Source organism: Lutjanus erythropterus, chromosome 8, assembly GCF_056507025.1.
Source record: "Lutjanus erythropterus isolate fLutEry1 chromosome 8, fLutEry1.hap2, whole genome shotgun sequence".
NCBI lineage: Eukaryota > Metazoa > Chordata > Actinopteri > Lutjaniformes > Lutjanidae > Lutjanus > Lutjanus erythropterus.
In genome coordinates, this window is record NC_139324.1 from 25,489,012 (window position 1) to 25,506,493 (window position 17,482).

Below are 17,482 nucleotides of genomic sequence, written 5' to 3' on the forward strand. Positions count from 1 at the left end.
GTAAAAATGTCAGCTTTGTTTGATGTCATGACTTTTTCATATCAGTGCCATTGTGCAAAGTGCTGCTCTAACAGCTCAAAATAAAGAGCACAAGGAAATGCCGGTTCCACGTCACATCACATCAAACCAGCGGGCTGCCGTCTTTATGTACCTAATCGATTATCCTCGCTTTCCTCGACATATAAACGCTAGATTGAGCAGTTAGAATCAGCTTTAGGTATCTTAATATGACCGGTTAGGAAGAATCTGTGTGATTTTTTTCAGTGTACATATATTGTAGTCCTCTGCCTCTTGTTTTGAAGTTGCACTGCAAAGACCTCTGACTCAAAAATGTGTTGTTTGTGATTAGAGATGCCAAAAATATGTTTCAAGAGAACAGAGAAAGTAACATGCGTGCTTTCCAGCCCACACAGTCATATTGCCTGCTGTGCTACACACTCGTGCACCTCTCTCTGTTCTGACATAAGAGAGACAGCGTCTCTCCGTCTCTGAGGCTTTGACTGTTGGATACAACAGTGTTGGACAGTATACAGGAGTTCAATGTGCTCATTTACGCTGAAGCCAGTCTCTACTGTTTTTGATCCAACCCAGCATGGTCCATTTATTTCATGAGTTTGTTTTTATATATGTACATATTTCAGATTCTGTCCTGCTGGATTCTCCCATTTCTTCTTATTTTACACTGTGTTAAAAAAAACAAACAAAAAAAACCCCACACAAGAGTCTTTTTTTCCAAGTTTTATTTATTCAAGTTAAATAAACTTAAAATTTCTAGTGTATTCAGAACACTTCAGAGCTTATAAACACAAATTCTTTTAACTTGAAGTATTTTGACTTGAAATGATGACTTTAAATGAATGCACTCTACAGAGTTCAATCAACTCTGTAGATGTTTTTATAGAAACATGATACACACATTAGCAGACTTCCCAGGATGCAGAGATTTGATTCATTCAACCTTTGTTTTAACTAAGGGGTAAAGACTTCATTTACAATGTAGAGTAACAAATAAAAAATAAAAGCTTTGAGACACACAGACATCAATAAGAAAGTTACATAAAAAAAAGCCACATAAAACCTTAACAATAAATAAAAATAGTTCAAATTTAAGGCGTGCAAATCAGCTTAAACAAGAACATCTCAGAGTGAAATGTGATATATTTAAAGATTTAAATTGCCCTACAGATAAAAATGAGGAAAGCTTTAAATTGTTCTGCATGTTCTTCCATGTTCCAGGTGTTCAAAGTGAAGAACCAGATTTTCTAAATTCAAAAACAGCTGGCACCTGCAGCGTAATCCAACCACTTGGCTGAGTTTGACGAGAGCCCACATTAAAAGAAAGCATTAAAGTGATGTAATGAGGTAAGAGACCAGTAAGAGCTTTATAAATAAATAAAACCCAGTGTCTTTTCACACCTAACACAAGAGAGCCGCCCAGCTTTAGCAGGCAGGTCAAAATTATACGTATTATAAATATCTCCTGAAATAAATCTGAAAGCAGAGTGGTAGATAGAGTCCAAGGGCTTCAGAGTTGCACTTGAGGCATGCATGGATAAAATGTACCAATACTGATAAAAAAGTTGCCTCAGTATGCATCTTCCCACAATGCAGGTGAAAAGAGAGTTTATTTCTATAAAATAAACCAATTTTTCTTCCATAGTGTAGTCACTGGCTTGGACTCATGATGTTTAAAAGTTAACTTCTCATCGATCCAAACACCTAGCTAGATATTCAGTCTCTCTTTCAATATTTGTACCATTGTTGGTGGAGACGATGAGGTTAGTGACTTAAACCTCACCCTTCTATTTTATAGTTTGAAGAGAACACGGAAACTTGTTTTGTGTCTCTAAGACACTTAAAAATGAGTCACGGTCGTTTATTCTCAGATTCAGTAGGCGATTTGAGGAGAGGTGCCATCCACCCCTCATCGAAATCACCAAAACGAATCCCCCCAGTTAACCTGCCTTCTTCCTCTCTTAACAGCCTTGTAGGAGAGAGGGCGCAGGGGTAGAGGGGTTATTTAGTTGAATATGTTATGCTGTCTGCCTTCATTGATCCTGTATCTGTGTTAGAATCCATGGCCATGACCGTGGTCTGAAATATTAGTGTCAGTTTCATCTTAGATCTATAAAAATCACTAAACTATAAAGAATCCATCCACCCTGTTAAAATAATAAAAACACTATGAACCATGATGAAGGTTAGCGTTGAATTCAGTCCCAGCCCTCTTAAAAAATTTAATATACTCACTTGGAGCAGATTCACATAAAGTCTTTGTTCCGATGTTGGAAACAAAGTGGCTCAATCAGGAGGAGCTGCAGCTGTAAGTTCTTTGTGTGAAATGAAGAACTGACATTTCAAACTGAGAAAACGCAAAAGGAAATCAAATTTGTTTGCAATGGCCGTCATGGTGACTGAATAGTCGTTGGTTCAACTTAATATCTTAAGCTTCTCGAACACGTTTATTCAAGTGGATAAGTTCACTGGTTTTGAATCATTACAGATTTCCCTGTTTGTCTTTAATTCATTCAACGTAAAATTTTAAGGCAGCCCAGACACTAACATTTCCAAGTTCAAGGAGAAATCAGTAATATATTCACTGTACTCAATCATAAAAGGGCAGAAATTAAGGAAACAAGCTAAGTTGAAATACCGGCACCACAGCTGCGGTGTTCTTTGAAATTGCTATTCTGGCCCGCAACTTGTGTCATTGTTTGCCTGTTTCACGTTAATTTGAGTTCAAGTTGACGCCGAATGTTCGCTGAATGAGTAAGTGCCTGTTTATGAGTTGTAACAAATCACTGATAATCTTTTAGAGGGAGAAGATGTTTACAACGGTTAAATTGAGCAATATTTTAACGGGGTCTGTATTTTTGGAGCAGTGTGCTTTTGTTTCCAGGATAAACTTTACATTTACAGACAACTGACATTTACAAACAGCTGATCAACTCCTGCAGCCTGCCTGAGCTTCTTCACGTCTGGAGAGGAGGAGGGTGGGGGGCAACTCACTTCAACAATATATCCTTTATTAAATAGGCTTTCAACCTATCTAATATATCGTCCATGGCTTTAAGTCGCTATTTAGACTGCAGTGCTCATTTTTTGACACACAGTTTTTACATCTTGCTCCTTTAAAACAAATAGTTTATTTTTATAGTTCGTGATTTTTTTTCTTTTCTATTTCATACTGCATTTTTATGACACTTTTAATGGTTTGATTTTTATTCATACAGTTAACTGACTTTATGGAAATACAAGGTTTTACATACTGCCGCAGCGCACTCCATCAGACACTTCTGTCACATACTAATTTGTGTCAAACGCTGTCAAATGCTCCAGTCTCCTTTGTTAATGTAAATGCCAGCAGATAATCAACAAATGGTACAGTGCTATCACGTTCCCAGCAGTAAAAGCTCACAACTGCCAGATGACACTGACACAATCATGCTGTGGTATCCAGAGAAGGGTGACGTCAGTGTCAACATCAGAGCAGGAGCGGGTGTCTGAGACCTTCTTTAGTAATCTCTGTACACACAAGGCTCAGATAGGGCTCCCCACGGTGCTGCCCAGACTCCCCAGACTGTGGATTTAATTAAACAGTGTGAAATTAATTAATCAGTGGGGTGGCAGGTAAAAGGACTCCTCACTGGAACTGCTCACACAACCAAGACAAGCATTTCATGTGCGCTGACAGTTATTAATTTGCTGTATGTTTTATTATAGTGTTTCTATATAGAGATGCTGAATTTCTGGGAGATTAAAAAGCTTGGCATGGGAAAAAAGCCATGCAAATTATCAAAATAACAGCTCCCGAAAATCAAAGTGTAAACCTGTGTTTGATCTGTTCTATCAATTAATTAAAAATTTCAGTTCTGTATAATAATATGGTGCAAATTAGATGGAAATGAGATAAAATATTCATTTAGTTATCTGGGGAATCTGCCTGGAGGGCTTTTTAGTCTTCAGTCTGGCTCAAAATGCTGTCCATATGGCAATTATGTACAGTAGTGTTGCAGGAGGATAGGTCTGATGCCTACTGGCAGAGAGGAGCCTGCCTGTGACAAACTGCTGCTAGGATCTGATGTGAGTTGAGGGAGATAATGAGGCTGTTGTAAGCCTTAAGTATAGAGCCTGCCCCCGGGGTGGCATATCTAAGGGCTCAGGCTCCCTCATTGTTGCATGTGCTGCTGAGGATTAAAAACACATTTACTTTTTTCTCATAAACTTTGTCAGTACTTCCCACAACTCTTTGGACAACTTCTCCTTTCATGTGGAAAGCCTCTTGACATTGCTTTGTGGAGGAGCTGTGTTTTTTTTTTTTTACAGTTTGTAGATGTGAAGTCTTGATTTGATTCTGCTTTGAGCTATCTATAGCTCTTTTTAAGCACCCCACCAGAGGATGTGCACGTTCTGGGGTACATCCTAGGGTGACAGAAGTTCTGACAAATGTCATATTCCAATAGAGAATCTTTTAATATCGATCCCACTGGCTAGAAGTGCACAGAGGCGTCATTATCTGTATTTGTATCTGTGTCTTTATCTGTCTGCTTAACCAGTATCTGTAGTTGCACCTCTATCTCTATCTCTCTATCTGTTCAACCAACAAAAAATATATATATATATATAATATCTGTATCTGTTCAGCCAATTAAATTATACATCCGTGTGTGACTGGAAGTGGGCGTGATCAAATTGGGCAAATGTATTTTCTTACCTACTATGTATTGGCGATGCAATTGTGGTCCCTTTAAAATTAATTTAATATTAGCATGTAATTAATTATGAAATATATTCATATATCCTAATTTTTTACATTTTGTCTATCTCTCTCTTTTTCATTTGAATTTTAATTTCGAGAAAAAAATAAAATAAAATCAAAACATTCTGTTTTGCATTTGTAATAGAAGCTCTATATAGTTGAGATACAAAACATATTCTTGTTTCTTGTTGTGTTAATATTACTGCAGTTCACCAAACAACACTAACCCTAACCCAATATTAATATGATAATAGATTGTAATAACATTAAAATATTAAAATCAAGTAAAAAATGTACTCAGCTTAAAATGAAAAGTAATACTCTGAATGTTACTGCATTACATTTTTTAACAATAACGAACAATGTCACATAGAGAAATATTGCTCTTTCTTTTACAGTACACGTTTAAGATGTAACAAGCTGTATTTTGTATTAAATTAGACAAAAACTAGAAATAATATGTTCTTTATTACTCGGTAAACAAACACAGCTAGAGCCTAATTAGACAACAATTCACTGAACTATACACTTACATGATGAAACAGAAAAGAAAACTAGCATTATTAGACAGTAAGAGTCCCCTATTAGACATCACTAGAAGGTAATTAGGGACACATTACATCAAAACTGTGCTGTAAACTATAGTGAAATCACATATCTGCTACTTGAGACACACCTTGTTTGGCAGGTGCCGTACAAATGGCAGAGAAGCCAAGAACAATGTCTACTTCTGTGATCAAATTACATTATCTGCCTTCATTATTACAACAAGTCTGTGCAGACACCCATCAACAATATATTCCTTTACCTCTATAATTTTGGCCCTACTGGGTAGATCTGGTTTTTAAATGGGGAAGTAACAGATATGTGATGTCACTTTAGTTTACAGTACAGTTCTTATGTCACGTGTCTCTGGTTACCCTCTAACAGTCTAATAAGGAACACATTATTTCCATCTTTTGTCTAATTTGATACATAGTGTGGCTTGTTAAGTCTTATAAGTGTTCTCTAAAATAAAGTATGATTGCATTATTTGTGCTTTCATATTCATAGTAACGTATTCAGAGTGGGTTGCATCCCTGCCATCGGCATGGCTTTTCAAATTAAATTTCCCTGACAGGGTTAAAAAAATGATGACATGGGTGAGGTAGCATAACTTGCGTTGCTGGTTATACGGTGTCCTCTGAGAGAGCCCATGCCTGCTGTCTTATAAAGATAACTGCCCACCTCTTGTGAGGAACTCTTGACATCCACTGCAGGCTGGATGCCTCCGCCACACTAACTGTCACATATACCGAGTGTCCCCTAGAAAACAATGGTGCAAATTCCAGCACTGTGTCCAATTTAGACCTACACCACACTACAGGTTTTTCTATTTGAGTGTAACAAGGACACCATGCAACCGAGTGCAATACGCAGGAAAAAAAAAAATCCCTGCAGTGTGTGGTGTGTGTGCGCAGAGTAATTGAGTCACTGAGGACAATTGATATAATGTCTCATGACCGAGAAGGTGTAACTAATGTAATGCAGGTAGCTCTATAGACATATTTACAGTGTTAACTTAGTGAAACAAACAAGACAGACTTCCTTATACAATACCAGCAGGCATTTAATTAATGGCCATTTGGGGCTTGCATACTAAATAGGAGAGTGAGACACACACACACACACAAATACTCATTCGGGCAGCCCAGCCAATGGCAAGGAAACTTCAGAGAGACCTGCAAATAGCAGGCAGAGCCAGACTACTGGGCAGAGCTGCAAGTGGTCACTCAACCATGGGATTAAAAAGCATTTAAGCCTTGTACCAGCCCCCTCCACCCCACCCTGCTTTCGTCCAGCTATGTTATTTCTGACCATTCAGGAGAAGAGAAAAGACAAATGTTCGCTGCCTGGGTTGTTATTGCCGGCACAAGACTGCGGGTTACAGGTTTTTCACAACGCCAGCATCCATAAACGTACCGCAGTGCTTTCTTGCAGAAAAACATAATGAGCTTGCCTAAAAGGGTTTCTGTGTTCTGGTTAAGGTGCAAAATGGACTGTCACTACTGTTTATTTCATTCATGTCTGGATGTAATGGAAAACATGCAATCAAATGTAGGACACGTTTACTAGAGTGGTTCGCTTCACACTTCTATTCACACTTCTAATGCCTCTTGGGCAACAACAGGCAAATTTATGACAGGCTATTGACGTATTTATAGGGAGCTGCACTGAGTGTATAGGCTTGATTAGCACAAATCCATGCCACAAAATAAATCACCAGCTAAGGTATCCCAGAGGTATTGTGCTGAGCGTTGGTGCCAAGAGGATGTTGGTGAAAAAGCTTTTGATTCGGCGGTCACCGGAGCACCACAGCACCCCTGCCTGACTGTGCTTGTTTTGATGGGCAATGATGAAAGCACAGGTGGATGCGAGAAAGCTCCCCTCCCTCGGCTGCTGCGGACTCCTCTTCTGTGGTTTCCTATTAGCACAGGAGTGGAGGTTTGCAGTCTGGCTGCTGGGCACAGTGGGTCAGTGCTCACAAAGCTCTGTTTGTTCCCTGGCCTGCAGGGCTCCCAGGGTAAGCTTGGCTCCAGAGGGGAGACAAACAAAAAGGCACCACTGTCTCACACGCCGAAGCTGCTCTCCAACACATTCGTCTTTTTTACTCAATGGGGGTACATTTCTCTTCTTAGGAGAGGAATGGCAAAAGGAAACAAGTTTTTTAGAAACAGGGCCTCGGGATAACAAAACTGCTGTTGTTCTGAGCTATGTATTTTTTCCCAGTTTAAATGCCATTTTGAGTTGTTGCTTGTGGTGATGTGTTTTTTTCCTTTTGCTTTGTGTTTTTCATCTCCTTTTGTCTAGCTTAGACTCAGCGCTCTTTGTCTTGTGCTGCTGTATCAACACATTCAGAGTGAAACCCAAGGAAACCGCCACCAGCAACAGGCACATAACACATCATATTTACATTTCAGCTGCAGATGCTAACTTTAGAGATTACATATATAGCCCCGTTGAACTGTAGCTGCTGCATCTAAGATACAAAAAGATCCCTGAGTTAATTAATAATTTCACTGTATCTCTTACGCCCATACATGCCGTCTGTCTGTAATTTCTAGAGATTGAAATCATGTTCAGGATACTCTCAGAGCTGCTGTCAGGTCAGACGTTCACTGTTGTGCTGCAATCTGCAGTCCAAGTATAACTCCATTATTGAGGGGACTTTAAAATGGGAGCTGTGTGACACACAGCAGGATGATTTAGTTTAATGACCATGGCAGTGACAGTGCTGTGATGGAAATTGGACTCCCCCTGCAAATTTACATCACTTGAGGGTACTTGGGGCTCTTTTAGCGGCTGCACTCCAGAGCACGAGCCATCAGGAGGTCCTGGATATGTCATGCTTGTCACCTTCCTTTAAGTGCATCTGCAGACGTGGGAGAGGGATTAATATTATATAGCCTACGGAAGCACAGAGGCCGTCTTATCAGCACTGCAGATGTGATAAGCACCTCTACCCCCATGAAAACCAGGAAAGATCTCCAAGCAAAGAGACAAGCATCTCTTTGTGTTGTTTCCTCACACTGCTTCAGAGTTTCAATGCGGCTTTAGTGGCAGATATGGTGCAATTTCACATCTGTTGTAATTTGATGTGCCTGGATCACCCTCTGTGAAATCGTCTTGATCGCAACATGGCTCCTTTCAATTATTTAGAAAGTTGGCATATGGCTTTGGAGATAGTAATCTGATTTCTTTTGATTTTGAGGTATTCAGAATAGCCTACACCACAAGCCCCAATAACAGCTGTGCAAAAAAAAAAAAAAGAAAAAGAAAAAAAAGAAAGCACCCGTCTTGTGTGATCATGTTATTTGGTAGCTTAGCATCCACACTCCTCTCTTTTCATAGAAAAAATATTGATTTATTTATTTAATAGAAATGTCACTTCTATGGAAATATTTTCCATCATTGCCATGACACTCATCTCACATTAGTTCACATCAATGCAGATGTCAGTGTGCACAAATTGCATTGCCCTCAAACTGATTCTGAGCTGTGAATGGAAGTTATGGCAACCATTGCTGTCACTTCAGTTTTATCAGAAAAGCACCCAGTGGAACCATGGAAACAAGATATGACACAAAAAACATCCACATCAAAGCCAGCATATACTGTAATTAGAATTTATTGAAGCCTACTCAGTCAGAAAAGGTACATGATCTGCTGAGCCTTTGGATACAGTCCCATACCTTCCATTAAACACAGTACAGTGCATTAAGCCTTGGTATTACATGATGCAAAAATGAATGTGCTCATTTGTGATTTCGCTGTTGCAAATAGGAATGTGGCATTTATGTATTCCAGTAAAAGACATAGTGTATGCATACAAAGAGAAAGCACATAAGTATATGCAAAACATTTACATGGTGGCACTTTATTTTACAATACACTAATAAGGGTAAGTAACAAATCGTATTTTTTTTTATCAAATTAGACACAAATTAGAATCAGTATGTTATTTATATTAGGCCTTCTATTAGATCCTTATTAGAATTTATTAGAGGGCAAATTGGTTTACAGTACAGCCCCCAGTTATCCTCTAAAGTGATAAGGGTCTAACAGTGGGCAATGATCCCCTTCAGTTTACAGAGCAGTTCTGTTGTAATGTGTTTTAGGTTATTCTATAATGAAGTCTAATAAGGGTCTAATACTGTCTAATAGGGAACATATTATTTCTATTTTTTGTACAACTTGATAAGTCTTGTAAGCATTCAGTAAAATAAGGTGCAACCAAACATTCTGTCTGCTTTAACTTTTATATGTCTTGTAGTAGGCTACAGATCATCATACTGTACACAATGATGTGCATTTTATGCTAATAGGTGTAGCTCTCTGGTAGTCTGCAGAAAATAAATATTACGGGTGCATAATAAAGTTTAGAGCCCTTGGGGTCTTTCGAATAACTACAAAAAAAAAAAAAAGATTAATTCTCTGACAAATGTTGTGTGTTTTCCTACACGACACCTAAAATGCGTGCCACCCACCAGCGACAGGGCATGATGACTCGACAGGCTACCTGGCATCCTCTGTAGTTGTAAGGCCAGGGCCAGTAGCCACGCAGGGGCTCGCAGATTCTCTGACAGTGAGTGTAGCTGCGTTGGCATTCTGAGCAGCAGATCCCTTGGTGGTCTAACATGGTGTCAAAGGTCATGGCGCCTTCCTCTGTGGTCCCTCCGCTGCGCTGCAAGTTTTGAAGCAAATGTTAATTCTGAAGAGCAATCTTTTTCTAAATTTACACTCATTTGCAATTCAAATGTCTTTTAAAAAAATGCCTCATCCTCCCAAACACCCAAACATGTGACTAAGGTTCTCTAAGGCAACATGAATTTTTATAACCAATGGGAATTTTAACTTAGGTTCGTAAGTTTATCGACTTGGAATGGCAGCTGCTACCCTGGTGACCTGTAATTATAGCCAATAATATGACACCCACTCAACAGCAGTAGCAGTACAGAAGGGCTAAATCCAGGTTAACACATTTCCACACCATGCACTTCTATTTCTGTGAGAATACATTTTTAACAAGGCTGCTATCTCCAGGATGGCGCTATGAAGTCATCAGTAAGAGTGTTGACAAAACAGAGAAACTTCAATTCCTAATGTTACTTTGAGGGCTGCTTCAGGGCTGAGTCTATGCCTCTTGATAGTTTAATCAAAAATTCACCAGCTCTGGATCCCTGTTTACCATAAACAGCGTTGTTAACGAAGCGGGTACTCACATGATAGGGGTTTTCAGGATTGTACGCTGACCCTGCGGTAGACTGTCCCCCCTCCTCTTCCTCCTCTGTGACTCTGGAGGTGTCATCTTCTGCGTGACTCACCGGGTCCCTCTCCTCAGCAGCTGCCTCCAACTCCTCCATGTTAAACTGCCGTTTGGCTCGCTGTGTGTCTCTCTTTCTCCTCTCCCCATCTGTTACAGCAGCCACGAGAGGCAAGAGTATTGGGTCAACATCCACAAGACGCCATACATGTCCTCAGAGCTCAATCCTACATAGCTGGGGCTGTCTCAGATGTCCTGAATAATTCAATTAGCAGCAGTGATTTCAAGCACTCTTGCATATTTCAAGATTCATTCTTTTTTGATACAAGACTGGAGCCGTTTTTGGTGTACGACTCTAAATGTGGTGTATGTTCAAGATGTTCGAGCGTTTCGAGAACTTCTCAGAGTCTGAATTTTACAAGTGTGTCAGCAGATAAGCAGGGCAGTTGCAACTAAGATCTGAATAAACTATGAAGGAAATCACAATAATTCAAATGGAATAGACCAGGGGTTTTTCAAAGTCTGACACTATGGGCCTCCCCTGTGGGACAAAGCTTGGAAAGACGCACCCCACTTGCTTAGTTTTGCTCAGTAGGTTGTTCACTCTATGTATGTCACTTTCCCACCAGAGCACCCTCAGTTGGACTGAGTGGCCAAACATCTCGCAACATGACTGCATGACTGTCAGGAAAACTGTGATACTTGGAGGAAAAAATAGATCCTCTGTGTAAATTTAAGGCAGTTGAACTCGACAGTGATCCTTACAACTTGCCAAAGACACAGTCATGCATTTGGCCAGGAACCAGGCTTTCTGACAGAAAATGTCATCCTATGTAATGTTAGATGGTATGATATGGTGAGGAGTGGGGATTAATATTTTCCAGAAATTGACGTTTTTTTTCCCCTTGAAACTGAAGTATACTATCCTGCTGTATATCGGTTCCAAACTTCACTTCAATATATTATCTGATAGTATCAATAACTGTCTAATTATGAATGAATGTTCATGTAATGAACATGCAAACTGCACATGGTGCAAGCAACTTGTGCGGGGCTTTAATGCCAAGTTCAGCTTTTGATTTGTCACCGCCTCACTAAACAGCCTCATGGAAGTGATATTCTACAATTTGTACTATTTTAAACTGATAAATTTTGGAAGAAAAGGTCATTTTCAAAGTCATTCTATTGAGATCAGACAGATTTTGTTTGCGTTCAGAGGCTGCTGCAGAAGTGCAGAAGGTGGCTTGCACCGCGCTATTACGCTGCAATATTCACTATAGTAGGCTTAATAAAGTGAATGATTACTCAAAGTTCAACTCAAAGTTAAAGGTAGCTTAAAGTTAAAGAGAAAACTCTACAAAAGCTCTAACTCACTTGGTGTGAGGCTTCGGATGGGGATTTTGGTCAACTTTCTTTAGTGTGGTGTGCTCTTTGCTACAGCAAACTGCTGAAGGTACATCCATCATACGCTGCAGTATTGCACCCCGAAGTATCTTAGATAAAATATGAATCCAGTGTTCTTGCACACTCTGGGCTTTCACTTGGAATTTTGTCTGAGATTCCAACTGTTGCAGCAAACCTCGCTCTAGCGCATCCCTCAAGTGCAGCGCACAATTTGCATCTTCATTATTTAATATTTTGAAGTCTTCCCACACAAAGCTGGTGGCAGACATCGTGTTGTGTGTCTAATTCAGATGGCAGAGACACAAGTTACTGTATAAACTGAATTAATGATCAGAGGTGTTTTCATATATGGCACTTTGTGCTTGTTAACTAATTAATTAAAGCTCTCGATGTGCTCAGCCAGCAACACATAAGAGCAACAAACTACACACTACCCCTGCATGAAAATTAAATCTCAAGAATAATATAACATATGGTATGATTTCATTTGTGGTCCAAATGCCAATTAAATTTATAAATCTATGGTAATTTTACAACTGCATCTTGTCCTGCTTTGCCCCAAGACTGGTGGGGTCATTGCAAACCCAATTTCAACTTTGGGAGGCATAAAACTGAATGACCCCTATGGACGACGCCTGTGTGTACAGTTAATCGCACAACAGCTCTTTGTCAGTTTAGATGTGTTTTATGTGTTTTTGTGGCATTCATGCTAAACGCTACCGCTGCCACTCAGTCGTGTTTTTGCCACTCAGTGGGTGTAACTGCTGTGACTACTGTGACATCACACGCAAACCCTCTCTCCCTGGATTTCCGTGGGACAATAATAAATATCATTTGATCCTCGAGACACTCAACAATTGAACAAGATGGCCTCATATTGCTGCTTGTCATAACTTCATAGAACTCTAAATACACAAGAAAGGTCTGTTCTAAGACATTTCTTAGTTTTGACTCTTGTGAAAAAACAGTAAATTTTCCCCAAACGATGGTGTCTCTGACCTATCTCTCTAACTAGATGACACACATTTAAGCTATTCTATGTGACCTCCTTTTTATAATTAACATCAGAACTATGGATGTAACAATATACAGTATCTCAACCCCATATGGGACTGTGATGTTATCTACCACAATATTACAGGGCTAATTATTATTTTTTATATTGTACTTAATAAAGGACTGCTACATTATTTTTGTTTTTGTGCGATAAATATTGTGTTGCGGAAAGAAGGCAACCTTTAGGATAGATAGGTTGGAGCCAGTAAATTGGAAGTTCCCCGCAAAGACCCAGAATCTTGTTGCTCAGAAAACTGGTGTCCTTCAGTGGCTGCTCCGCAGCGGCCCAGATGAGGAACTCCTCATCAAACCTCACTGGCATGATTTCATCTGTCTGTCAAGAAGAAAAAGATCATGTCCTTGAATTACTGAGATGGAATGAGAAATGTCTGTGTTAAAAGCAAGCAGAAGAGCGTCTGTAATTTCTTTTTTTCCAATTCTCAACGTTCTGTATCAAGCAGTGTGCATATACCAGGTCAAACATCAACGACTCTTTGTTGTCGGCTCCCATGTGTGGAAGGTTGGCTTTGATTTGGGATTTTATATAGCACTTGTCTCCTCCAAAGAAGCGGATTCCAGTTATTCCCTGCACCAAATCACAGAGATGCCATGTTTACACTCACAGCTTTGCTACTTTGCTAAGCACACAGAAAGTCTCCGCTGAACTACCTCAGGAAGAGAGAACAAGGACAAACTCACTCACAATTTGAAAGTCATGAATCTCCACAGCTTCTTCAGCTCCACTCCCGGTTTTAAATCGCTCCAGGTTGTTGTCAGAATCAATTTCCACGGAACCCTCTCTCACCTCCCCGTTGATGTTCATACTGTAACGAACATTATAAACCTGGCAGCAGAGTGGAACGTTAGGACGACTGATTAGTCGAGTTATGTAAATCACACTGTAGCAAACACAATAGAAGCGAGATAGAGGGAAAAACAAGCCTCCCCTGTGCAGTAATTGTTAGTGTTGCTTCTCCTGCAGAAATCCTGTGTAGTTTAAGCACACTGAGAATTGAGCAAAGCACCACGGGAGATGCTTTTGCAGACCTTGAAAGGAATGATTGCCCTACAGGTGAGCTCAATAAGACACAAATAAACATTAGACTATTTCATATAAGATGGATTGGAGTAACAGGAGCAATTTATGCATTTGTAGAATTAATGATACAGTTTCAGTCTGAAGTGTGGTGATGAATATGATTACTGATCTCATTCGTGAACATGGATATAGTGATGGTCTCAAGAACATACAATTATAGCTGGATTTTTTTTGAAGAGTTTTTTGGTACCAATTTACTAACCTTAGAAATAACTTACAAATGGCTTATAATTATGTTATCAGTTAGGTTGTAAATACTTTTTAAATTATTAATAAGCTGTTAAAATACATTAGATAAAAAGGGCAGCAGTGACCTGTTCCTTCCCAAATAGCAAGCCCACATTTGTCTGTACTGTTCACTGGAGACAGTTCACCCCAAAATCAAAAAACACACCTTTTCCCTCTTACCTGTAGTGCTGTTTATCCATCTACGTTGTTTTTGTATGAGCTGCAGAGTTTTGGAGATATCAGCTGTATATGTCTGCCTTCTCTCCAATATAATGGAACTAGCACTTGGCTTGTGGTGCTCAAAGTGCAAAAAAATACATTTGAAAGCAATTCCGACATGAAACTGCTCACAACAAGGTCTGTGGATTATCTTGAGTTTTTCTAACATTTTTTTTTTTTTTTTTTTTTGGCACTTTGAGCACCACAGACTGAGTGCAGGGCAGAAATTTCTATGGCTGTTATCTCCAAAACTCAGCAACTCACACCAAAAACATCTTAGATGGATAAACAGCACCACACGCCAGGAGCAAACATGTACTTTTGAATTTGGGGTGAACTATCCCTATCAGCTTCTGATCTCATTGCTCACTTAGCTTACTTAAGCTACCTTCACTCTGCTGGCAAAAGTGGCCCAAATCAGATTTTTGTTTTTTGCTCAGACGTGACTCAGATCTGATTTTTTTTTCATGTCAGCGTGAACAGCACAAATCACATGGAATCTCCCACTTGCTGCAAGACTCTTGTGGAGAGGAGCTGACAGGTGTAGCTGGAGGTTTCTCTTGACATCTTGAAATTCTGGCTGAAAACTGTTTCTGTGAAGCCATTTGTTATCTGCTCTCAAATTTGCTGACTTCCACTGCACATCAGTTTAGAAATTAAAGAGTAAACACTGACTTCAGTGGCCTGAACATTTATTTTTATACATTCTGCTTTCATACAGGAGCATGAGCAGCTCACACTGGAATTTGATTTTGGTCATATTTTAAAAATAATGCGAACACCTGAACAGGAAATGAAACAAAACAAGCAAACATAAAGGAGCCTTTGTCTTCTCCATCAGCCAGCATTTATACCTGTCAGTTTCATCAGATATTTGTTAATAAGTTACAAGCATTTAACCGCTGTCAGCATATCTTAATAGTCAACACTTTGATTTGGCCTGCCAAATTAACATATTAATTAACATATCAAACCAGCAGATGGTTCGTTGGTTCTTCTTCAGTTTAGAAAAGTACCACACAGCAGGGATTCTGGTGAGGTACTGATCGCTGGGAGCAGACTTGAACGCAGGAAAAAAAGTGCCACACAATCTGGCTCCATATGGATTTCTTTTTGATAATATTTTGGCCTTGACCATCTTAATGGCCTCAGCATTAACTTTAATGATATCTTCTTCAGGGCAGAATTCCAGATGTGGCACAGTTCATTATCTTCCTTTGCTTGTACTGATCACCGAATCTTAGCCGTCAATAAATGGTGATGTATTTCACACTTCAGGTTCCCTTTTGCCACTTAAATGTTAGTATTTAAGTCATTAGTGGGGTATTGTTAAAAAATTATGATATTAGAACCAATATTAGTGCGCTTAAACTGATACCAATACGAACAGAGTGCTTTTATACACTGTTCAACCTGAAGTCTTCCTCATGCTTTATTAGGTCCTTCGTCATGTTAGTCATATTCATAGTTTTTCCTGATGTAACGCTTCCACATTTTCTGCATTTATTGTTACAGACACCACATGAATGTAATATGTATGTTTTGGTAGCAAAACCATACAAATAGTAATTTTTTTTCTAGATTTGGGCACAAAAAGGATTGAATAATATTGTATTGTTTGGCTGAAGAAGCTCTGATACTACTTGCTACTGACTTATTTCACTTGATACCATGAGCATCTCTCATTAGTAAGATTATTTAGTAGACAGCAGCACCTGGACCTGGCAAAATAGCCCACATCAATGTATGAAAACTGTGTTCTAATAATTTTTTAGAATTGTTTAATAATGATTTATAAAGTGTTTACAACAACCTAATTATTAATCTAATTATAAACCATATATTAATCATTTATAAGGGTAGTCTTACTGTAAAGTGGTACCAATTTTGTAATCGACTCTGGCTCCATTTCACACTGAAATCATCCTAAAGCCTCCCTGCATTCACTCAAGATATCTGTTATTGAAGGGGCACTGCAATATCTGCAGCATAATCCTCAGTCGACACTTACATTTTTATCGCTGACTTTCCACAGGTAGAGAGCAGCCATGGATGCACACAACATTAACACCGCGCTGACAATAAGAGCCACAGCTCCAAATCTCAGGAGGCGACTGACTGCGGCAGAGGTTGGCGAGCTGGATGTGCTTTGTCCCTTCATAAAGTTCAGAAGATGCAAAGTAAGAAACAATAACCAGGACAAATGATAAGATTCTTGGAGAGCTTAAGAGTTTGTCATGGATGTCAATTATAGTTCCAATCAAAAACTTATTAAGCCTGTCTTACCGGAGGCGTGAAGTGTTCAAAACAGCCAGATCCATGAGTGGTGTTTTGGACTTTTTCCATAGTCTCTCTCATGGTGTCCTCTATAATTCCTCCACTAATACTGTTGCTCCTCTGTGGAGAATCGGGTTATCCACCAGGAGGGTTTTTTTGACGTTTGAGTGTGAATGACGTACAGTTGAATTCTTTGAGCTAAATTCTTCGTCTGAATGTTACCTGTAGGTCCAGGTCGCCTAAAGCCAACTTGCCTAAAGCAAGGTGGCCATCCTGTGGTGCCAAACTGTCTTCAACAAGACTTTTGAAACGTCTCTGAGCTCAGGTAGTGGTGTAATGGGTGGTAGAACTGCCAGTCAGTATTCACGCCTTTCATTTAATCACCCACCTCTTATAGATGTTGATTATGATTAAAATATGTGTGACTACTGCAGATCCCCTCCAGTTCTTTGCTGCTTACAGGTGTCAGAGGTGGGAATGAACAGATTGCACTCCCTGTAGTCAAACTTGTGTGCAGAAGCAAGCCTTAATTATGATTTTTTTCTTATTTGACAAAGGCAGAGAGGTAGTTTTGTGGTCAAGGTTACTCGGTCCTTATCATAACTTAAAAAGAAGAAAGAATAAGAAAAGAGATTCA

The 17,482-nt window shown here is 39.4% G+C and overlaps 1 protein-coding gene across 1 annotated transcript; it reads right to left on the reverse strand.

The window, feature by feature from the left end:
- Positions 1-8,098: 8,098 nt before the first annotated feature.
- LOC146322910 (leukocyte cell-derived chemotaxin 1-like) lies at positions 8,099-16,974 on the reverse strand. The gene is made up of 7 exons (XM_084724077.1): positions 16,855-16,974; positions 16,580-16,723; positions 13,726-13,866; positions 13,495-13,608; positions 13,203-13,356; positions 10,522-10,712; positions 8,099-9,983 (listed from the first exon to the last, which is right to left on the reverse strand). Exons 1-7 carry the CDS (start codon positions 16,924-16,926, stop codon positions 9,756-9,758), a joined length of 1,044 nt encoding a protein of 347 aa, XP_084580203.1. The 5' UTR covers positions 16,927-16,974; the 3' UTR covers positions 8,099-9,755.
- Positions 16,975-17,482: the final 508 nt, after the last annotated feature.

What these genes read in the sequence shown, in the direction of transcription:
- LOC146322910 (XM_084724077.1), bottom strand. Translation starts at nt 16,926, where the DNA reads ATGAGAGAGACTATGGAAAAAGTCCAAAACACCACTCATGGATCTGGC. An exon ending in AGATTCATGACTTTCAAATT is followed by an intron (nt 13,609 to 13,725) that starts GTGAGTGAGTTT and finishes GATTTGGTGCAG; the next exon opens with GGAATAACTGGAATCCGCTT. An exon ending in ATCCTGAAAACCCCTATCAT is followed by an intron (nt 9,984 to 10,521) that starts GTGAGTACCCGC and finishes CAAAACTTGCAG; the next exon opens with CGCAGCGGAGGGACCACAGA.